Genomic DNA, 23,838 nt, shown 5'->3' on the forward strand with positions numbered 1-23,838 from the left:
AGTTCTGTTAAAAAGTAGGATATGCATGCTTCCTGGTGGCCTTCGATTGATTTATCACTTACAAACGACCAGGTTAGCAAACACAGTACTAACCGTAAAGTACAACAAAAACACTTCCAGATCTGGATCTGTTTGCAGATCTACCTGGAAATATGAAGTGTCAGTAACACTCTAGTTTTGACTATTAAGAGTTGTTCACATTTCTTATCAGAAACCCAGTGTTGAGGAAGCCTCTCATAGTTTTTAATGTACTGTTGATGTGTATATTTCAACCACATACCAGGCATGATAGCTTGTGAAAATGTTTTATTGGTACCATATATCAACTGTCAATGGCAGACACGAGGCAAAAATATATCCGTAAAACAACCACAAACAAAGGTGCTCTGAAAACACAGAAAAGAGCACACCTGCTTTATGGCCGATTTGAGAAATTAACCAGAAACAACACTGTATTTCACAAGTGACATTGAAGAAAAATGAATTTTGGATTTCTAATGCCTTAGAATGGTTATATTTAACCATAGTTTAGGTCTTAGACCATTTTTATAAGTCAATGGAAGCCCTACAATGGAGTGCCCTCTGGTGTTTTAAAACCTAATACAATGTAACCTCAAAGGGACTTCTTGGAATTAGGATTATGCTTAATTATCCAAATTTTAATAAGAATTCTTAAGGATTCATTCAAGGACTAATATATCATCTTAGGTTGAGGGAAAAAAAAACAAGTGAAAATGTACAAAGGCAACATCAAATACACAGCAACATGTATCGTCTCGATATAATGCAATGGCAAAGACTTTAAAAAAATAAATACATTGTACATTGACTTAAAAACTATAATCTACCTTCTCGTGTAAAAGGTAGTTGTACCTTTAATGCATCTAGAAACAATTTGAAATGAGAGGTTCAGTTTTACTTGACATATGAAGGGGTGAAGGGCACAAGGGTCCTAAGAAGAGTAAATAGAATTACACTTATACAGAACTTGGCTACAATCTTAAATATACAATCACAAATACACAAACAAAATGATAAAAAAACAAAAATATTATATAAATGTGTTGATTAAAGGATCTTGCTCCTTGGTCTGTAGCATCGGGTAAAAAAAACAATAACTGGCTTACTAATTTGATATTTTCCCTAGACTTTCAAAGCAAACTAATAATCAGTGTGAACGACAGGTATTGAGCTCAGCCTGTTCTTTTCAATAGGCTAAAAATCTCCAGGAAACAAAATGTTTATAGCTACGGTCTCGGGACAAAATGTGTCACCAGCCGTTGTACTAACAGTGTAGGATTTAGATCCTGCGAACAATGAGACTGTTACAGCTGCGATAGCTAATGTCTGACACATGCAGTTCCCAGACATACATGCTATGATCATGTAATCTCATTTTCAAAGACGATTAAAACAGAAACAAAGACAGATAGGTGTAAAGCTTAGAGCAAATTAGCATCTACTTACAATAATATTGATAACAATAACAATACAAAATTTGTTATTTTACATCGAGATTGACAGCGTTTTCCAGTTAAAGATCATCAATTTTTTGTTTTAATAAGAACAAAATTCATCAATCCTTTTTTAAGAAAAATAGATCCAAAATACAGTGACAAGAGTGCAAAGGATATTTAGAGTTTTTGTTTGCTTGCTTATTTTTTCACTTTAGAAATCGTTATAAAAAAATAAAAAAGGACAAGGAACTAAACAGAATGCAAACAATTTAAAAAAACCAACAAAAAAACCCCCGAACACTTCTTTTGAGTCTGGCGTAATGGTCAGGCAAGCTCTCAGTGACCATTTCGGGCATGACCAAACTCAAGAACATCGATGCTTTACACTTTATTTAGTTTTACTTAAAGGACTTTACGTAGTGGTTCTCAACTCCGGTCCTCAAGCTCCGGAACTGTACAGGTTTTTGTTCCAACCAGGTCCTACAAAACAAATCATTGAGTTTTTAAAAATGGAGCTTTGGGTTTGAATCTGAGGTGCACACAATGGTCATATCACTAAACGGTCAGATAAAAAGTGATCCTTTCCTGTCAAGTGAGCACAACAGAAATGGCCATGCGTGTCAAAGCACAGCACGCACAGAGAGACCCGAGGTTGGAACAATAACCCACAGCCTGATCGCTAAGCCTGATCTAGACATGTTGGAAAACGACTCTCAAAGAAACAAAAGAATCAACAAAACGGAATGTCTGACGGCGACAGAGGAAGAGGAGGGCCAATTTCACGTGTGGCCAATTGAGGACTTGTCAAAGCAGAAGTCTAGGACCGGGTCTTGCGAGTGAGGGGTCCTCGAGCCTTTCGCTAGCCCCTAACACTTCTACTGCGATGACTGTGAGGTGGGGTTGTCATTTTTGCTCTCCTGGCTGGAAGGAGCTTTGCTGTTCCAGGGGCTGTTGGTGCCCAGGGCGGGGGAACTGTTGAAACTGTCCTCGTCGTCGATGCCATTGGCCGCATCAAACTGTGTGTTCTCCAGCCGTGTGATGAGCCGCTCATCCTCGTCCCCGAACTCCCCTCCCATCAGAGTGGGCTCTCCCACCATCATCACATCCTGCAGGGGACAGGAAGGGACGCAAACATTATCCCCGCAACCCGGGGGTGCTCCGTAGGGGGACGCGGTGGCTTTCTACACCACATTGAACTGCAGATGGCACTGAGGAACTACACCTCCACTATTCTGCCCACTACAAGCCCAAATCAGCACGGGAACTTAAACCAGCAGTGCTGTATGTGAAAAGGCTACGTTCACCATGCTGAACACTAAATAGCTCTGCCATGGTGGGCATCCCGGATCCTTGAGTGCTGCATGGGTTCATTCCACCTCGGGTCTCTAGTGTTGGCTGCGTCTCTGGAGCTCAAAACACCCAACAGACTGACAAAAAGCACAAAAAACCCACAGACCTGCGGCCCTAAAGGACCAGGGACTGCCCAGCATTGGATCATGTCCACTTGTCTCTATGTTGGGTCTGTCTTCCTAATATGAGGCATAACTTGAATACAAGCATTGGTCCACCCTCCTCCCGCTAACCCGTCTCCCATAGCTCAAAATGGACATCAAAATGAGATGCTTACAGGTACCTGGCTGGAGAGCGCAAAACTGCTGGCTGGACTTTTCTTTTTACTGTTGCTGTTGTTGTTGTTGTTGCCCCCTCCGGAACTCATCGTGCTGCCGCCGGACATTTTTCGCTTCCTTCGCTTGTTGGGGGCTTGTCTTGCTGGCTCGGCTGGACAAAGAGCAAAAGGAGATATCTGAGGCTCGGGTGGGACACTGCTGGATGTTTGATTTTGAGATGAAAGTCGCCCCATTCTCACCTGGTGGGGCCACCATCCGCTGCCATTTCTGAAACAGACAGGTTTTGAGGCAGTCTCGTGGGCTGAGACTGTACGTCTTGTGTCTGGACATCAGCTCCTGCATGGGCTCCAGGATTACACAAAGCTGTGGGAGAGAAAAAAACCTGTTAGCAATGTTTTTTAATTCACATCGACCGTTCTGTAGACTGATGGAAATGAACTTACTCGGAGGTAGTTCAGCGTAGAGTTAGATAAGCCACATCTTGTGATGTTTTTTGATAGCTGGTCAAGCATTTGGGGGTCTTGGGCCTGTTGAGGAAGAAATTTAGTAAATCAACAAAAATTGTGTGCAGACATGGTTTTTGCCCATGATTTACCAAAGACAAGCACAAGTTATGCTAAAGACATCTATTGAAACTACAAGGTGGGTCATTTTTTTAACAAAACTTGACTTAAAAAAATAAAAAATAAAGCAAACACAGTTAAAAGGTAGGGAATCTTTTCTTAAAATGTCTTTACAATTATTAAGTAAAACTAAACTTAATATGCTTAATATTTATATTAATAATATATTATATTTGCTTAATATTTTTGTGGAAACCATGATACCTTTTTTTACCAGGATTTCTTGATGAATTGAAACAGAATTTATGTGAACCATAAATCATTTATAGCATTCTGAATGTGTTTACTGTTACTTTTGATCAATTGAATGTGTCCTTGGTAAATAAAAGTAATCATTTCTTTAAAAAAAAAAAACATCCTGACCCCAGACTTTTAAACAGTTGTGTAAATATATAATTGAGTAGGGGGTCTAGGACAAATCCATAAGGATTGTCAATACTGAAAGTACTGAAATGATGTGAATAAATGCTGTAGCAACAAAGGATTGAAAACAGTACAAATAAATATCCTAAACTCACATGCATTGCCAGGATGCTCCTCGGCACGACCTCTCTGTGCTGTCTGATGCTGAAGTGCCACGTCTTTATACGCATCATGTCATCAAACATAAACTCCAGGTACAGTCTGCCCTCCACACACACCTGAGGAGATGAAAGGACTTCTCAGTAACATCAAAAAAAGGTGGAAGTGGCCTGCTTTAAACTCAATTGTTATGTTCTTATTGCAGAGCTTATTTAATGGAAGTACTCCGAATTCCATTTAAGATCACAACAAGAGTTAATGTGCGCCTTCTCTGACACCACGTTCACTTTGAAAAGGAAATGAACGGGCAACACATGAAGGCTATTTTTAGGATTTATTTCTGATAATAAACTTTGCATAAAGTGTGGTGTGGTGTACAACGGTGTTCATACCAAAGGATATGCATAGTTAATGTTTTAAAACTGTGGCAATAAACGCAAAGGAAAACGATACCTGTGTGAACATGGGTTTGCCGTTCTGTGTAACCATGGTGCACTGATCGCAGTCCAGGGACACAAAGTTATTGTGGAAAGACTCCTTGGGATGTTTCAGCACATAGAAGAGTTCAGTGGCCCCACCCTCAAAAATACTCCTGAAGTACCGAGGGATCAACGTCCTACCAATAGCTGGAAATAGGATTCGGATACAGTGGGGAAAACCAGAATATGAATGCATGTTCTCATGTCTCCGTCTATATTTGATTATTCAGGGTCAAGTTCAAACACAAACATTAAAATCACTGAAGTGACTTTACAAAACAGGACATTACTATATCGTTTGGGCCCATCTTCCAGACAGAAAGTGATCGTCAGCATTGCATCGTCTTCAAAAAACTCTGTAGTGAACGCATCCCACCACAAATTGTCACAGTCCTGCTGAGAAAGCACAGAAAACACTATTCACCTATAATCTTAATTAAAATAAACTTACATTTGCTAAACAAGCAGCAAGTAAATTCCATGATTTTGCATGATTTGCATGCATGCCAACAAACTACTGTTTCCATTTCAACAAATGAAAATAAGATTTCCGTAGCTCCCTTTTAAAATTTGTGTACCATGAATGTTAATGAATGTGATTTTTTTTTTATACCTCTGACCAATTCTGTAGTCTTTTGTTGAGCTCAAATATTCTGTAGTCTGTTTGATTTCCATACGGTGTGTGCCTCCTGTAACATGATAAGAAATGTTTCTTGAGCAGCAAATCATCATATTTGAATGATTTCTAAAGCATCATGTGACATTGAAGACGAGTAATGGCTGCTGAAAATTCAGCTTTGGTATCTCAGAAATAAAATATATTTAAAAAATATAACAAAACAGTTACTTATATTGTAATAATAGTTCACAGTAAATGGTGAGTATAGGAAACAACTTTCAAAAACATTAAAAGGGATCATATGATGCGATTTCAATTTTGGAGTGTTACAAGCTCTTGGTGCATAAAGAAGACCTGTAAAGTTGCAAAGACTAAAGTCTCAAATCCAAAGAGATATTCTTTATAAAAGTTAAGAGTCAGCCACACCTACCTAAAACGGCTCGTTCTAACACGCCCCCACGTCTACATCACGATGTGGGAAGATTTGCATAACACCGCTTAAATGTTCACGCAAAGAAAGAAGGCGTAACTTTTATTCTCGCTGTAGTATTGTTGCCGCAGCCGCCATGTCGTGAAGGCGCTGTGTGTTTCGTTGTGAAAGCAAAACTACTTCGTTTGGCCTTCCAAAAGAGGACGATATGGCTTCGTCATGCCTGGAGCTGATCTGTGCTGGTTGCTGAGGAAATACAACTTTGCGTTGTGGATCGCCGGATCGATCCACGGCTTTCACCGTGGACGAAGCGGAGTCCAGCCCGAGGTCGTCACATGTAGCTCCTTCGTCGAATCCGCCGGACCGTGCCGTTCTCAAGCCCGCCGCCTCTGCTCACTCTAGGCCGCCGCCGCTCACTCTAGGCCGCTGTGTGTGACGCTGGGTTTGTTTTTCAGACCGATGAGTTTTGTAAAAATCGACGCGTTTCAGAAAGGCGGGGCATAGAGGAGAAACAATAATGTACAGTATGTGGAAAATAATGTGTTTTTTTAACCTTAAACCGCATAAACACATTTCATTACACCAAATACACAAAATAATGTTCTTTTTAGCAACATCATATGACCCCTTTAAAAAAAACTTACTGACCACAAACCTTTGAACAGTAGTGTATGTATGAATTATATAACAATAAATTTCAACTTTTCTCAAGAAAATAACCAAACAATATGAGTGAATAGTATTTCAATAGGCAGAGCAGAGTCTGAAAAGGCTTGTGGTAGTTTATAATATTCAGTGAAACCAAAAGCTTTTTGTTTTAGTACATCCACTTTGTATTACACCCTGTTGTCTGTCTCCTGAAAATAAACTGCTGTAGACACAAATTTCAACGGCCAAGTAAGTACTTACCCTATTCCAGGCTCCATGTAAGAGGGGGGATACATCGGTGTCGGACTGCAATATAAAGAGCATTATTAAGACCTTAAAATTAGCAACTTTCATATTAAATATCTAGTGTATTATCAGTTTACTTTAGATAGGTGCTAGCTAGATGCCAAACAACTACTACTTTAAAACTAGAAAATGGCCACACACACACATATTAGACAAACACATATTATATCTTCTTCACCATGTAAAACAATAATCACAAGTCTCACCCCACATCTCTATCCAGCATTGCGCCTGGGTGAAATGGAGGGAAGGCACTACCGTTAGGGGGCTCCTTTGGGGAGTACAGCTTGAATGACTTGGACGAACAGCCTAGATAATGAGAGAGAACACCATTCAGACATAACAGACTGTACATTCAGATTTAGAGTCCATTCACAGAATATACAGACAGGCCTACAAACACATCCAGTAAAATCCTGATGCATTTAGTGCAACTGTAGGTAAACAAGACGTCTATTTTTGTGCTAACTTCTCCATAACGTCATATTTTTGAATATATTAGGCAGCTTGACTTATTTGTGCCCCCTGTCTAGCCTTGCAATTAGCTTAGTGAAATGTATGCAGATCTAAGACTGATGGAAATGGTACCTTTAATATTTAATATCTCTCTGAAATAATAAATATGATAAATATATATTGTTAAGATTGATAGTTCCCCCCCACACCCTGGTCAGCAAACAACATTATGTGATCACGTGACATTGTGATGATTTCCCTGTAGCTTATGACAGCCCCATCCCCCATCCCATATAAGGGATTCAAGTAACTCCAGTTAGCCCTGCTGTGTAATTCATTTAAACTGAAACAGCAAGCTAAAAGCAACCCAAAAACATGCCTGACAAAGACTAATCTAATGCAATGCACAATTTCAGTCAATTATTATAATGCAACATTATCCGTAAAGTGCACTTCATGATTTGTGTACATTTGTGTCACAATATATAAACGCAATACAATAAAAGTAAAAAAGGAATGGAATTTCTAAAGAATAATTAAATAATTTGAATTAGCGTAACAAACATTTATATTCACTATAGGAATATCCATAACTTTTCACAATATTAGATTTCCCTGATATTTCCAAATTTTGCATGACAGTCAACCAGAAAAACTGGGAAGATGATGCATGGTCACACAGATCTGCCATTCTACTATTCTACACCATCCTGTCAATGTTGTGTCTCTGTGAGTTTTAGAAATCAGCATAGTTCAAATAAATTAAGACATGTCATGCACATTCTTTTTCCAAGTACTCTCTTCACATCAGAGCTGCTTTTTATAGTGTATCTGAGAAACTTAATGCATTAATTAATTCTCAGTCATGTTCTAAGAATTGCACACACTGTTTGATTAAAGTTTACACAGAATTTACCAAAAAAACAACATGCGTTATAACGCTATTTACACACAAAGTAATGATAATAATTTAAAACAATTAAAACTTATGATATTGCAAAGGACTGCATTTAATGCATATTCAAACAGATTAATAGCAACCACTTCTTCATCCTCCTCTCTCTGTTGTTGGGGAAAACATTTGTGCTAAGCTACTACTAAGGTGTAGCCATAACGCTATTTACACACAAAGTTAAAAAAAATCAATTTTAATCCCAAATGATAATAATTTAAAACAATTAAAACTTATGATATTGCAAAGGACTGCATTTAATGCATATTCAAACAGATTAATAGCAACCACTTCTTCATCCTCCTCTCTCTGTTGTTGGGGAAAACATTTGTGCTAAGCTACTACTAAGGTGTAGCCACACTACTTAATACATTTCATAAAAAACAAGTACACTGAACTACTTTTAAAAGACACGTCACTTAATTCAAAACACGTATCGCTGATTTATTTTTAGCAAATGATTCATAGCAAGTCTCGATATTTGTGTACTATAACGACAAACTTGATAGCCTAGCTTAGCCAGGCCTGGCTTGGAACACAGGCGAGGCCCGCGCAGGTTCGCGGATTATCCCAACAGTTTAAACAGCATCACCATGGCGACGCAATTCAACGCATTTATTTTCACGTTTTCTCGCTTTACAACGAAACGTTGCTATGAATTAGCGTTGCACTCAAACTCAAGCGCACCTGCAGGAATCCAAGCTGGAATTCGACGCTCTCTCCCCGGTGCTCCCTGATTATAATCCCGCTCTGTCGGTCGCTGTTGTTAAAGAGACGTGAGTTGAAACATCAGCCCGTTCAAACCATGGTGGTGTGCAAAAAGCAGTTACAAAATGCAGCTTCAGCGCTGGTAGTTGTAGACCGTGTTAAACGGGAACCGGACTCAATGGGGTAACGAGGAAAAGTGCCCGTGCGACCCTTTGTTCCTGCTCATGAACAATAGTAGAGGCCCTTCTTTCTCTCCGTGCAACCCCCCTCAACACTCCCTGCTCTGGTGGAGCATCAACCCTTCGCGGCCCCCTCCAATCAAACCCACCCCTCCCCCAGACACACTCTACTACTGCCTGCACCCTCATCCTGCAAACATGCACTTCACGTCGAAAGCCTATATTGTAAATGTGTCAAAAGAGAAACAAGAAACCACTTTAGAGTTGACAACAGTTAAACTTGAATAAATAAGTAAATAACTAGCACATGACTGGGTGCTTTGTTTACACCACCTACACATCTTTTGAAGACCCTGCTAGTGCTACTCTCTCTAAAATCATTTATTTAAAGTTAGTTTGTAGCACTCAAACTAACAAGTAACTTTGATTGTTAAAAAAGTAAAGAAGAATGCATAAAAACATCTGAAACTTTGCAAGTTAAAAATTGTATATGTATATAATATGCAATAAAAAAAGAAAACACAAAAAAATTAGAATGTAGCTATATTTAAATATTTTATATATTTATAAAATATACAAGAAACATGAAACATACATTTTATAATATACATGATATACAATTAGTATATTTAAATCTGTCTTATATTTATATTTTTGAATTTGTCCATGTTCATTTCATTAATGTCACAACTGAAGTCATTTGGATCTTTCAGAAAAATTGAGAGCTGTGAATCTGTCACAAAACCTAATTGCCAGAATTTATGAGGTTTAACTGATTTGCTACAATAAAATATTACAACCAAAAATTGACTGTGAAATCACTACAGGCTTCATCTTCTCCTGCAACAGCAAATTACTGTAAAACTACAAAATAACGAGCTCATGCTGCGATGTGGGACAGTGGAAACACCCATAAGCCCTTGTGTTTGAATAATTATGTATGCTCAGACAAGGAATTGGAGACTTACAGAATGCATAGAAAACTTATTTAGAATTAATAGATGTTTAAGGTGTGTGTGTGTGCACTGGTTTGGGAGGTTTACAAGGACACAAATGGTATTACAATATGAAAGAGGTTTATAAGGACACTGCCTGTGTCTCTATAATTCCAAAGGCTTAAAAAACATAAATGGAGTTTTTTTGAAAATCTAAAAATGCACAGTTTTCTGTAGGGGGTAGGTTTAGGTGTAGGGCGATAGCGAATACCGTTTGTACAGCATAAAAACCATTACACCTATGGAGAGTCCCCGTAAACCAACTGTGTGTGTGTGTGTGTGTGTGTGTGTGTGTGTTTTAAAGACTATTATGATGAATAGTGAGAGCAAAAATCTAGACTTTATTTTAAATTGGTTTTATTAAGAGTTATATGGAATATAAGCTAAAGATGACAGGCTCAGTGTGATCATAACTTGCAATCTATAAATGCCAATATATGTAACAGAGTGATCGTGTTGCTTAAAGCGAAAGATCTGGGCTGGAAACTATCTAAAAGACTGCTGGCTCAGTCGTGGAGATCCAGTTCCAACTATAATCAAACATTCAAAATTACAGACAGGTGTTCGAGCGGTTATGGAAATAAACTCTGCAGAGAGCGATCTCCAGCAAAAGCACCTTTGCCGCAAAAGGACTGTTCCTATAATTTGGTACTATTGGTTGGCGATGTCACGAAAACAAATTCCACTGTCCTGTCTTCACAGGCAATATAAATATGCAAATAAATATGCAAATTCTATCATGCTGAACTTTTTCCTTGTGATATTTTAGTACTTTCTCAGAAAAAGTTTTTTTAAAAAGAGGAGCATAAACCTAATGAAATACTGGATAGGGCTGCACTCTAAAAAAGAAAAAGTTGGTTCTTTAGGTTCTTTATCTATTAAGAACCATAGCATGCTGTAGAATCCTTTTATGATGAAATGGTTCTTTTTGTTAGAGTTCAGGGTTCTTTATTTCCACCTTTTTGTTTTACAAATCTGTAACTGTCAAAGCACCTCATTACTGATTTAATCCAACTCCTCAGACTGCCAACACACTTTCAACAGGTAAATGATTTCATTTTAAAATTTAAATACAAATTTGAATTTAAAATTGAAACTGGTTTCCAAGCAAACATGTTCTTTACTCTTTTTAGTTTTTTGCAAGTATGAGCAGCTCTGTTAAGCTGATGATACGTTTCTCATCTTCTCCACTTAAGTAACAGAGACATTGAATTTATGATCCATAATGTAAGATTGTTTTTTTATTATTACTTGGGTTTATGCATAAACATACCCAGTCACAAAAAACATATATTAAAAATACTTTGAATATTTTGTTACATTACACACTAAATCAATCAAATAAAATTCATAATTTTTTCATTTCATTTTTTCCTAATTACATAAAAACGGTGATCACTGGGATCAAAATGCCAGTTTTATTAAAGGAAGAATGTGGAGTTTCATTGTAACATTTTTAAAAATATCTTCTTTTATGTTCCACAAAAGAAAGAAAGGCATACAAGTTTAGGTGAGTAAATGATTACATCAACTTAATTTTGGGGTCAACTTTCAGAATGATTAAGAGCATTCAAGCCAGAGACTTTACTAAAGACTCTACTGTATATTAAACTGGCTGTGGGTCAAATCAGCACATAATACATTTCTAATAAATTCCAGTGTTGGGTTAGACTCCCTCAGATAGAACAACATCGCCCCCTAGTGTCACGAACGTGCATAAACCCCAAATCTTCTGAAGTCCAAGGACTGTAGCACAAATTTAGCAAAGAAACTACGGGCCAACTTCACAATTACACACGAGTATTAAGGGAGCCAATGAAGATTATATAAATTAGCGTGCAAAATCAGGATGACAGGTACCTCAACGTGGGTCTGATAACTTATGGATCTAATAAGATGCTTGGTTAAATGGCTCATTCAGACATGCTGAACAAGAAAACGATTATAGCTAAACTTCCACTGGGGGCTCTTGCTGAATTCATTTACGAGCTTTACGAAGCTTTATGAACGTCCTTCATCTGCAGCAGTGAAGCTGTTCCCATTTGAACTCCTCTGGTTCGAATGAAGGATTGCCTCTGTGGGAAAAACTCCACCCTCCACCGACATGGCTGACAAAATCTTTCTCCCTGATGAGACCTCTGCTTGCCTCTCAGTGCTCCAGGGGCTCTTTGTTATGCCACTGCCTCATCTCTCCCAAACACAAGCACAGGAGGAGCCATGTGCCTCACGCTCACCCAGGCTGCTCACAGCTACACGGCTGGCAGAGCGCGATAATGCTCTGGCGACAGACGACATATGTGAGGGCCATACTAACTACTGTGGGGGAATGACTGCAGTACAAATCATATCTTAATGTCTGTCCTCCACTCAGAGCAATATGCGGGAGAGGAATCTCATGTGCTGTTCACAAAAGATGGTCTACACTTTTTTTCATGAATTTTTCATGAAATCGGTGTAATAAATCCCTAGATCCAGATTAAGCATTTATATACCGCATGCATGAATATTTTGTTTAGGTCTTGGAAAACTTGTAGATTTAGGGAATTTCAAACGTGTGATTGGAAATTAATGAAATCTTAAACAGTCATGAAAATTTCTCAAGTCTTTCTATAGTCAATAGAAATATTTTATATTCTGAAGTGTTTATTTTGCTAAATTAAATGTTATCCTGTCATCACAAACTGGAAAAGTCATGGTAAAATCATTATTGAGAAAATATAAACTGTACATGCTAATATGTTGGTAAAATCTGGATTTTTTTTTTTTTTCATATTTCAGTACAATATAACAGGAGGAAAATTTTGATTATCTTTAAATGTTTAAATGTTTTATTCAATAAAACACTACATTTATTTGATTAAATACAGTAAAAACAGTAATATTGTAAAATATTACTACAATTTAAAATAACTCTTTTCTATTTGAATACATTTTAAAATACAGTTTATTCCCATAATGGTTATTACTCCAGTCAGAAATCATTCTATGCTTATTTGGTCTTCATTTCTTATTATTATCAATGTCGAAAAGAGTTATGCTCCTTCATATTTTTGTGACATCCATTTTTATAATTTTTTGACGAATAAAAAGTTCAAAAGAGCAGCATTTATTTGAAATAAAAATCTTGTAGCATTCTAAATTTGTTTACTGTCACGTCTGATCAACTTAATGCATACTTTGTTGAATAAAATTTCTACCAAAAAAAAAGGGTCAATTCCGACTTTGCTATGACAATCTGGCGCTTCTGTGCCTCTGGTTTTCCAGACGATGATGCTCTGATGACCCAGCAGGGATCAAACTGTCTCGCAGGCTCTTCTAAAGCTTGTGCTCTACAGGTGATTCCTTTCTTTTCATGCCAAACCACTCATTACCACCTAAAAGTCTTACACGCATTTGATTGCCAGAGACGTATGCAAAGCTAAGTGAACCCACTGGTGGATTAAATTGACTGGCTTCTTTTGTTGCAAGCATCTCTTTAAGCTGTTAAATCACTCAGAAACACGCGTTGCGCTGCTGTGAGAGGAAATAAGATGAGGGCTCTGAAATGCCCAGGCTTAACAAATATACTGTAAATATTCTGCCTCCTGCTGCACTGCAGTGGTGGCTTAGTGGTTAAAGATGTGGCAAAGCACTTAACCGCAGGTCACTCCATGGGGACTGGACCTGTAATAAATATACTGCAAGTCACTTTGGATATGAAAGCGTCTGATAAATGACTAATAAGCAACTGTGGTGTTTGTTGACTTTGTTGGCAAACACTCTATGCCATCAAACACCAGTGTCAGACCTCAAAAAGCAGCAGGAGAAATACTTGATGAGAATGCTGAGAAAAATCAATGAGCAGTAAAACATACTGAGGAAAACACATTTGCTGTCATTGGGAATTAATCAGATCTGGCACTTTAGGTGTTCCCTACATAAAACACACACTTCAGTTATACAGAGTGTGGGGTCTGTTGTAATCATACTCTGTGTGTTTCCATTGGCAACAGCAGCCGCAGGGTCCGGTCATGAGAGTTTATTGAGGTCTCAGGGTAGGAGCCACTGAGCTGGAAATCATAGAGAAGCAAACAGCTGATCCTCGTCACTCTACAAGATACAGATGCCTTTGCTTACTTCTCATTTTATTACTGCAGTTCTGCAATACACTCGGTCTTACATTTACAATTGCTAATCTATACAATTATTCGGGTCCAACTAAAGCAGCTGCTATTTATCATGATTGCAAAATTACATTCTAACATTTTCTGAACAAAGTATTTGCCCATGCAAAAGTCACCACCATGAAGTCAGGGTGTTGCTATGCAGTTCCTAGAATGTTTTGGGTAACGTTAGATGCAAAGCAGTTTATTAGCCCAAGTAAAGAGTCAACCCCTAGCAAAAAGTCTCCATTATATTCTGCTTTCTAGATTGCTTGGCTTCTACCTTCAGAGTAAGTCTAGTCTAATGAAAGGATTTCTTAAAGGGATAGTTCACTCAAAAATGAAAATTCTGTCATTAATTTCTCACCCTCATGTCGTTCCAAACCCGTAAGACCTCCGTTCATCTTCAGAACACAAATTAAGATATTTTTTTATAAATTCCAAGAGATCTCTGACCCTCCCATAGACAGCAAGCATACTACCATGGTCAAGGTCCAGAAACGTAGCAAGGACATCGTAAATTAATCCATGTGACATCAGTGGTTCAACCGTAATTTTACAAAGCTACGAGAATACTTTATGTGCGCAAAGAAAACAAAAATAACGACTTTATTCAACAATTTGTCTTCTCAGCGTCACCCTGGCGCCATTTTAGAGAGTATCCACTGAACATAAACAGCATTCTGTTCTGTGTCAGCTGCGTCACACGGATACGTTGTTTTCATTCAGATCAAAGCATAGACAACGTAGACAAAGTATCCAACGTGTTTTCTTTGCGCACAAAAAGTATTCTCGTAGCTTTGTAAAATGACGGTTGAACCACTGATGTCACATGGATTATTTTAACGATGTCCTTGCTATGTTTCTGGACCTTGACCTAGGTAGTATGCTTGCTGTCTATGGGAGGGTCAGAGATCTCTCGGAATGCATCAAAATATCTTAATTTGTGTTTCGAAGATGAATGGAGGTCTTACGGGTTTGGAACGACATGAGGGTGAGTAATTAATGACAGAATTTTCATTTTTGGGTGAACTATCCCTTTAACCCAATCACTCTTACTACAAATTACTTAATTACACCAGCAGGTGGCGACAAGTGACTGTCTGTATAAGTGAGTCATTTGATCATATATTAAATCATTTGCTCAAAAACAGGATCCAATCAAGAATATGAGACAGAATTCCGAGTAGCTTAATAGCATAGGTCTATTACTTTTTCTACAATATAGTGCACTGTTTCGAATTCAAGTGTTTTCAGGAGTCATTGATTCATTCACTCAAACGATTCGTTCAAAAACACTGATTCATTTAGGAACAAAACTGTACTACTGTGTGTTTCTGGCACAACAGTAGGTACAGTAACTGGTTATATTGTGTGTAAAAGGTAAGTTGCTCAATTTTATTTTATTAACTATTCTATGTTTTAAAAAATATATATATCTGTTTATTAAACTAGCAGCCTATGTAATAGCAATATCACATTTAAGTGGCATACTGGTGTGATTACCTGCAGAAGATTTGAAAAGTTGTGACCCATTTAAACGGTGTGAGAAAAGTTGTTTTTTTTATGTACTAACTGACCTTTTTTTTTTTTTTTTTACTAAGAAACTACAAAAGTGCTGATTTTGACTGCCCTAAAACAACATTTTGAATTAATACTGTCAAATTCTGTGAGTGTGGTAAAAAGGATTACATATTTGTTTATATTGAGACCCCTAGCATGCACCCTTCTGTGACCCTGTGGTGCCCAGAAGGATGACAGTTTGAAAACACATGGAAAAGTAACAGCAAACCTTTTATCATCAATTCGCACAATTTAAGGAATCATTCATATCCACAGCACAAACAGTGAGTCACATGCCAAATCTGAATACAAATAGAGGTACAAATATAAGCAATAGCAATAGTGATGCTTATCCTACCAAGCACCACTAATAAATCTTCATTCAGTCTGTAAAATCATGTGTCATTTTTGTTCAAACAGCGCATTGGTTCTTGCTGTGGTGGAGTCATGCAGCTGGCAAATGCCAGCTCTCATCTAATATTCCCTCACAATCGCTGACACGTGACATAACGAGTTCTAACATCCCCATCTAACACTGACAAGTTGAGGGGAGCTGATTTTTTTCTGTACAGGAAGCCATTTTGTTCTAGCTCTGTGTAATGAGACAGATCAGTGAGCCACGGGCTGGAGAGGGGGGAGATGTTGCACACGCACACACAAATGCACGCTAAACCCACCATGCACAGGCATTGCCAATCCAGCAGGGAGACAGTAAATCAGCACAGCTTCTCCTAACTTGACGGGCACACCCTAACCCTTTCGTCATTGTGCAACTTGAAACAGGCTTGCTTTGTGACCGAGGTTGCTATTTTAGCTTTACTTAAAGTCATTTCCTTCTAATCAAGGGGCCATGTGACTTTCTGCATGAGGTAACAGGACACATGCTGATATCAAGTGCCTGTGGGTGAGAGGTAGAGAGTCGAGTGGCAGAGAGCAGCTGGATGGAGCTTAGTATCATTTAAAAGCGTCGGTATGGGTTGTTATCTAGCTCAAACAAAGCTATAAAAGAGGCCATTAAAAGCATGCAATCCACGCTCAGCGATATATCCGCAAATCCAGATGGGAAGATCACGGCGGCCCACTGTATGTGCAGCCCACATGAGCATAGGAATGTAAACAAACCAGACTTCAAACAAAACCTGTGTTGAGGGGAGGGGTGTGCGCTGTAAACACAGATTGCATCGTGTTTCTGACAGAGGTGAACATCACAAGCAGTTTTTTACGGTGCTCTTCTGCCTTTTATGAAACGGCGCAGTGGGACCCCACACAAAAGCAAGAAAGAGCCATCTCTCGTGCTCCGAGCCTCTGTTTCAGTCTCGCCCCGTTTCCTTCTTTCTTCTCTTCGTCCTCTTTCCCGCCTCCCTCCTCACAAAAAAGGAAAGCAATCAGACAGGACACATGTCTGTGGAAATTTCCATGACTACGCTTGTAAAAATGTACCCTTGTGACTTGATTTTAAACAAACGCAACGTGCCAAATTTTGGCTTGTTTATCAATGGGGTTGCCAGAGAGGTTTTTGTGGCTGCCTCTTGCGCGGAGATAAAAATCTGACTTGAGAACGTCTGAAGAAACTGCTTGCCTTGTGTTTATGGCACAGAAACAATCCCCACACTGGTCCAAACTTGCCTTGATGCCATTCACCCTGTTTTTAATCTTTATCGCAGTGAGGGAGAGGACAGACGTTATGTGCCCTGTATGTGTCTTTCCATGATGCCACAGATCTTAAGAACATGAAGTTTGGTACTTGGAAACTCCTATGGACTGAACATATGGACTCGATTAAAAACGTATTTAAGTGATTTAGAGACTAGAACTTGTGAGAGAAAAATACTGGGTCAGAAACAAGGGTGCCTTGTGTCTAGTGGTGTAAATTTGTCCTCTCTGTTTAGGTGATGGCGCACACTGGGCTGCACAGCAAAGTCAACATATGCTACATCACTGCTTCCAGCATATTTGACCACACTCAAACCAGCTACGCTCTTTCATTACAGGGCCAACAGGTAACATTCAGACACTTTCAGACAGACAGATAGATTTCCAAATCTTAGCAGCTTTAACGGTGTATGACCAAACATTTCATGCCGCCATTGAACGGAGATTCCCTATGAGGATACTTGCTGTCAGATCACCAACATGAAGCCACGTCTTTAGGAGCATCACTTGATTTTTATGAAGATTCAGTCCCATAGTAGAGTGTGGTGCTGGCAAAGTATTGGGTTTGATTTGAACCGATCAAATTGTATACTTTAAATGCAAGTGAGTAAATACAAATATTATATAAATATAAAACAAAACATTTAAATATATATAAACAAATAAAAAAATATGGAGATTTATAAATACAAATATTTTTATAAATATGAATAGATGTAAACATCAATGTAAATATTTAAAAGTATAAATAAATTAATTCATACATAAATGAACAGAGCTTATTGGTGTGCATAACAAATAAGTATTTATAAACTAATAATAAATATAGATGCATAAATATATAAAAGTATTATATTTATAAATATGAATAAACCAATATTGGTTTATGCATTATAAATGTAAGTAATAATACTAAAATAACTATAACTATTTATAAAAGTTAACAAATGTAAAATAAGGCTAATTTGTATGCAAAGTTTACAGTGATTTATGCTTGTGACTGATTGTGCAATTCCTATATAAATTAGTCAAGACAGATGTTTAAGATTTCTCTATTCAACAGTCTCAAAGCAAGAACAGCTGACAAAAAAGCTAATGCCTTTGATTTCAAATGCCTTCAACATGTGAAAAATGTTTGCAATGCAGATGAACGAATTTGTGTCTGAAGTTTTTTCTTTATATTATTTCCTGCCATTGGCACAAATGACCAACCAACGCCTAAAATTGTTTTCAGAACATGATTCATGAAGGAAAAACAAAGAGAATATGTTTTTCATAACCGTCAGAAGTTAAACTGCCACAGTGTCCTGCTCAATCAAAAGCCTTTACTTGTTTCTCTATGCAAAGCACTTTAAGATGTGAGCGATGGCTGACGTCATTTGACAAAAGGACAGCACTCCACACAACTATACACACCAGTCAGAGGCTAGTCAAGTCACAGCAATGTCCAGGAAGTCTCTGCTCTGAGATCATGAACAAATGCTTGCCATTACGTGCAGAAATAAATGACACAAATGAACTTCTAAATCAAATGTCACCCTACAGGAATGCTGATTTATTTAATGCTCCTTTCCAGTTCAAATAAACAGGCCATAGATGCAATGCAATGCAACATATGACCTAAGTGGCCCACAGTAATGGAGCAAAAGAGATGTGAAATCTTCTAGGTGTAGTATCCTTTCATTCCCAAAAACCCCATGCTGTTTCGCAGCTCCTGCCTGAAGCTGTCCATGCAGAAGAGAGGGAATTAAAGCTCTTACCTGGGCAAGCACAACCTCCAACAGACATCTTCTCACATGTTTGGCACTGCTCTTAATGAAATGGTGTTGTTCAGTCCACGCACTGTTAGCATGGGCTTCTTCTGAGAAATAGAAACAGGCAGAAAGGGGGTGGGGAGTCAGCAGGAGGAGGGCACAAAAAATCAAAATGTAGAAACAAGAGCTCAGCGAGAAACAGGAAGTAGGAATTACACTCCTGCTCGACACTGCACCCAGGTTCATTAATATGCAAATTGCAATACTTGTGGGAGGGAGAAAATATGAGAGTGAGAGAGACAGAGTGTGTGTGTGTGACACAGGAGAGGGTCAGAGAGGGAGGGAGAGGGAAAGCGAGAGCCAACATTGTCAAAGTGACCTGTGAGGCACATTTTAGCGCACAGTGGCCATGTGATGCTGTTCTTTTTTTCTCTCTATGTATTGCCTATTTTTGCCTTGTGCTGCTAACGGAGATAAACAGAGGCAGCCAGAGCCCAGAGGCAAGGAGTCATTACCGCCTAGTGGAGCTACGACACACTGCATAAACACACACACATACACACACAAGCACACGTACAGCCTGCCCTCCTGATGCTCCCTGGGGTCCGCTGTACAGCTCACCCCTGCCAGAGTGAGACACACACACTCTATCTGCTGCATGACTGATCTGCCTTCTCCTCATACAGCCGTCCTTCTGCTCTTTCCATGTTCTGTACATTTCAGTAACCTATGCATTGCTATGCATTATTCACTCTTTGATACATTCACAGAAAAGTACTGTGGGGGAGACATGCACAATATATTGGTACGGTACCATATCAGTTATTAGTCAAAAAATATATTAGAGATACTTTTTTACATTTATCAGTATCAATAAATATTAGATATTCAGTTGTACATGCTTATTTCCCTTTAATTACCTTTGCCATCATTTAACAAATGTTAATGTCTGTATAATATATATTATTATACACATTTTTTATAGTAAATATTTACCTAGAAGTTATTAGCAAACAGCAAATATAAGTAATATTAGTATAGTAAATATTAATATAAAAGACACTTATTTAATAACATTTAATAAATTAAATCTCAATCTTTATACTGCAGATTATAATATTGTGATGACTAAATTCACTTGTAGAATTTAAAATAACTGATTATAGTTTGTTTTATTTATATTTGGAATATTATATTGAAAAATATATATTATTGTAATTTTTATTATCTATCATTTTAATATCAGCACCTGTGAGAGTACAATGATTAGATGGAAAAACAATGGCAATGGCTTTTGTAAGTACAATAACTGTGGTTTATTCATAGTGACAAAAATTATTTATATATATATTTTTGTGTGTGTGTGTGTGTGTGTGTGTGTGTCTGTGTGTGTGTAATCACACTAAATGTGATTTATTTGTACTGACAACATCAACAAAATCAATGGTTCGTTAATGGTTATAATATCATTATTATCTACCTGGTACATCAAGTTATCTTGGCATTTCCCATTATACATGGTAACTTTTTCTGTTAGTATAATAACTGTGATTTATTCATAATGACAAGATAATGGTACTGTTAATGCTTACCATATTCATATAGCATGGCATTTACATGGTACTTTTAAGAATACTATGATCAGAAACGCAGTAATATCTTTTTTTCAATTAGTACAGTAATGATTCTTAATGATTTTGTTACCATATTCATATAGCATGATGTCTAAATGGTACATCAAAGTACTTTTAAGAATACAATGGTATTTCCATGCAACCTGTCCAAAAACATAGAAATACCTTGTTCTATAAACGTGGCAACTGCCATTTATTTGTACAGACAAGAAAATGGTTCAGTTAATGGCTACAGACAGTTTAGATTAAAAATGCAAAACGTACCTGGAGTACTGGGACATTGGAGAAACAGCCTCCTTAGAGTGTGCTAAGGGGTCTAATTTCTTCAAGGAATCAGTATCTAAAACTGGCTGAGCACTCACATCAAACAATACACTGTAGAAGTTATTCACTTTGCAAGTATAAAAAGCTCAGCATTCGTCTTTGTCTAAGTGCACATTCACATCTTCAGCCCTCCCTTTTTTAAAGACTCATTGGCTTTCTCATAGTCCCAAAGGACAGACAGAGGTCCCCGTCCACATGGCACCCGCTCCGTGTCAGTCCCGCGATCGATCCGACGCCTCCCTCGCTCTCCCTTCTCAAAGCCTCTCCCTCCAGTGGGCTGTGCTTCTAACTACCGAATCTCACACACCACTGGTCCTTTACGTACCCTGTCAAAGCCGCCTGACAACTCCAGAGAGGGGGGAGTGAGAGAGCACTCAGCAACCTCTTGATTTCACAGACTCTCATCCGGCGTATCTAGGGAACAGGGCACTGCTTTCATCGTACTGCTGTTATTATACGTCACCTGTCACTCAAAATCAATATGCTGATGACACAGTGACAACACTCTCAATCCCACGCGCGCACGAACGACCCGCCAGTCGGATGTAAAATCAGACGAGTCCCTGCTATTACTTACTCCAGAAATGCCTTTAATGAACTCATCTGATTTACTTTCTTCAGCCGAGAGGAGCTGCGGTCCGAAACACAGCGAGCAAAGAACAAAGAGAGCCACTCCACTGAGAATAATTTCACACTGAAGGGTTTCTGTGCGCTGCTGTAGGAAATGGCTTTTTGTTTTCAGAGCCACAGATTGGCTTTGAAGCCCTGAGCCTCGGGAGATGCTCTTCACCACAGACTGCACAATCAGGTCCCGCTCTCCCTCCCTCCCTCTCTCTCTTTCGTCCTCAGTCACACGCTCTCACACTCCGACTCTGCTGAAAACAAAGATGATCCCTCCTCTGTCTTTCCTCTGACACCACCATTATGGAAGCTTAGATGTTTACCTGTGTGCGCTGACACTCACTCACCTTCCCTCGCAGTTACGCTGGTGTTCCCGGTCGCGCTGTCGAGAAACAGAGAGGAAGGATCTACAATCAACTCTTGATCCAATTAAGTGCATGAAAACAACACAAAATGCAGTCCGTTTATTACACTAAAACAGCTCGAGTTCAATAAAAGCAAATGAGTCTAATCAAGTTCCACATTGTTTGCCTCACCACATTTTACCTTTTCGGAGTCTGTGCCGTTTGTGGTAGTCGAAGCTCGTCGTATTGATGATCTGGAGCTGGGTCAATTAGCCCTAAAAAGCATGGACAGAGAGAAAGAGAGAGAAAGAGAGAGAACGTAGAGGAGAGCAAAAGGAGGAGGCGGGAGAGAGCGCACGGATCCACTGGAATAAATATGACGCAGAGCCAGAGCAACTTCTCCAGCCCGCTGTACCCAGTGAGGGCACTGTCACCATGGCAACGGCAGAGCAGCGATAGCTCGCCGGGGCACACAGGGCACGGCATTATTCTGTCTCTCGCTCGCTGGAAATACACAGTTCCACTCAGGCGGCGAGCACGTAGGCAGGCGGACGGGCGCCTTGTGTTCAATTAACTCTACTCGTTCTGGGCCCCAGGAGCCCAGCCACATGTGACCTAAGATGAGGACGGACGCTGCTTAATGTGAAGGTTATTTGAGAACACGCCAAATGTGTCACAAATCAACGTTTGGAGACGGATCCTTTCAGACACTATGTTAAACGAAGCAAAGAGTCTGCCTAGTTAAATTGAATGGGAAGAGTTGCGAATTATTCGGCGTTGCGAATAAGAACGGTTTATTGGCTTGCTGAAAAAAACTTGGGGGACGTTTATATGGCAACAATGTACAAAAAACGGAGAAGTTTCTTCTTTGTGTTTTTAAAAAGTTTTCCATACAGACGATCCCTGTTCACACTGATCAACGAAAACGACAAAAAAATGCTATAAGCATGCCAGGCCAGTAGATGGCGATGTCACTTTGTAATTTTTGTAGTTTACATTAAGACGATAAAGGTAACTTGAACTTTGAAACACGTTTTCAATAGTTTTCCTCGTCAGGCCAACAAAACACTGTTGTAGTGTAAATGAACAGCCAAAACTCATAAAATGTTTTCAGTTTTTAGTTGAAAGCTGTTGTGTAAATACCCCCTTGGTTTGTTAGTCTGAGCTGGTTTAAAGGGCCATATGATGTTGCTAAAAATAACATTATTTTGTGTATTTGGTGCAATGAAATGTGTTTATGCGGTTTAAGGTTAAAAAAACATTATTTTCCACATACTGTACATAATTGTTTCTCCTCTATGCCCCGCCTTTAATGACTTATACTGCCTTTTTACACATTGCATCGCGCCGCGTAAACAAACCCATGCCTGCATTTGTGATTGGAGAAATGACAAACAACAAGCGCTACTCACTGCTCAAAACTCGCGTTTGAATCGTCAGTGGCAAATTCTTTAAATATAGAAATCGCATCATATTACCCCTTTAAGGTGGACTCCCAGTCTGGCTGAGCTATTTTTATCTGAATGGACAGCTGGTCTTCAGGCCTGACCAGCTGAAAATTGCCTGAAACCCGCCAAAAATCATCTTAAACCAGCCTAAACCGGTCTGCTAGTCTCGCAGCCTGGTCAGACTGGCCTGGAGACTGGTTTTAAAGGAGTTTTAGGCTCTCTTCAACTGGTTAGGCTGGGACATCTACTTAGGCTCAGAATAGTTGGAGTTTTTTTTTTTTTTTTTTTTTTTTTTAAGGGTTACTTTTTAATGTATTGTATGGTTGTATTTTACATGTTTACGAGATTTGTCA

General features: G+C 38.7%; 1 protein-coding gene across 11 annotated transcripts; it reads right to left on the minus strand.

The window, feature by feature from the left end:
- Positions 1–702: 702 nt before the first annotated feature.
- Positions 703–22,387, minus strand: ldb1a (LIM domain binding 1a). Of its 11 annotated transcripts, none has more exons than XM_016511734.1 (13): positions 22,240–22,380; positions 22,041–22,075; positions 19,121–19,221; positions 6,919–7,021; positions 6,668–6,712; positions 5,323–5,398; positions 5,000–5,102; positions 4,684–4,856; positions 4,227–4,349; positions 3,529–3,612; positions 3,325–3,448; positions 3,085–3,236; positions 703–1,937 (listed from the first exon to the last, which is right to left on the minus strand). In XM_016511734.1, the coding sequence occupies exons 3-13, from the start codon at positions 19,146–19,148 to the stop codon at positions 1,884–1,886; spliced, it is 1,065 nt and encodes a 354-aa protein (XP_016367220.1). In that variant the 5' UTR covers positions 19,149–19,221; positions 22,041–22,075; positions 22,240–22,380; the 3' UTR covers positions 703–1,883. The 11 variants fall into 11 exon arrangements, with proteins under 11 accessions (XP_016367220.1, XP_016367213.1, XP_016367227.1 ...); XM_016511727.1 differs by having other exon boundaries at positions 5,000–5,105; positions 22,240–22,375; XM_016511741.1 differs by having other exon boundaries at positions 3,091–3,236; positions 5,000–5,105; positions 22,240–22,369.
- Positions 22,388–23,838: the final 1,451 nt, after the last annotated feature.

This window comes from Sinocyclocheilus rhinocerous, unplaced genomic scaffold (genome assembly GCF_001515625.1).
Source record: "Sinocyclocheilus rhinocerous isolate Xijiao unplaced genomic scaffold, SAMN03320098_v1.1 scaffold1243, whole genome shotgun sequence".
NCBI classification, from domain to species: domain Eukaryota; kingdom Metazoa; phylum Chordata; class Actinopteri; order Cypriniformes; family Cyprinidae; genus Sinocyclocheilus; species Sinocyclocheilus rhinocerous.

Bases quoted from the DNA above. Each gene is read 5' to 3' on its own strand.
- ldb1a (XM_016511696.1), bottom strand. From the start codon at position 19,148: ATGTCTGTTGGAGGTTGTGCTTGCCCAG. The intron at 4,350-4,683 runs GTATCGTTTTCC...TCATCTCCTCAG, and splicing joins GCAAACCCATGTTCACACAG to GTGTGTGTGGAGGGCAGACT. The intron at 3,237-3,324 runs GTGAGAATGGGG...CTCTTTGTCCAG, and splicing joins GCGGATGGTGGCCCCACCAG to CCGAGCCAGCAAGACAAGCC.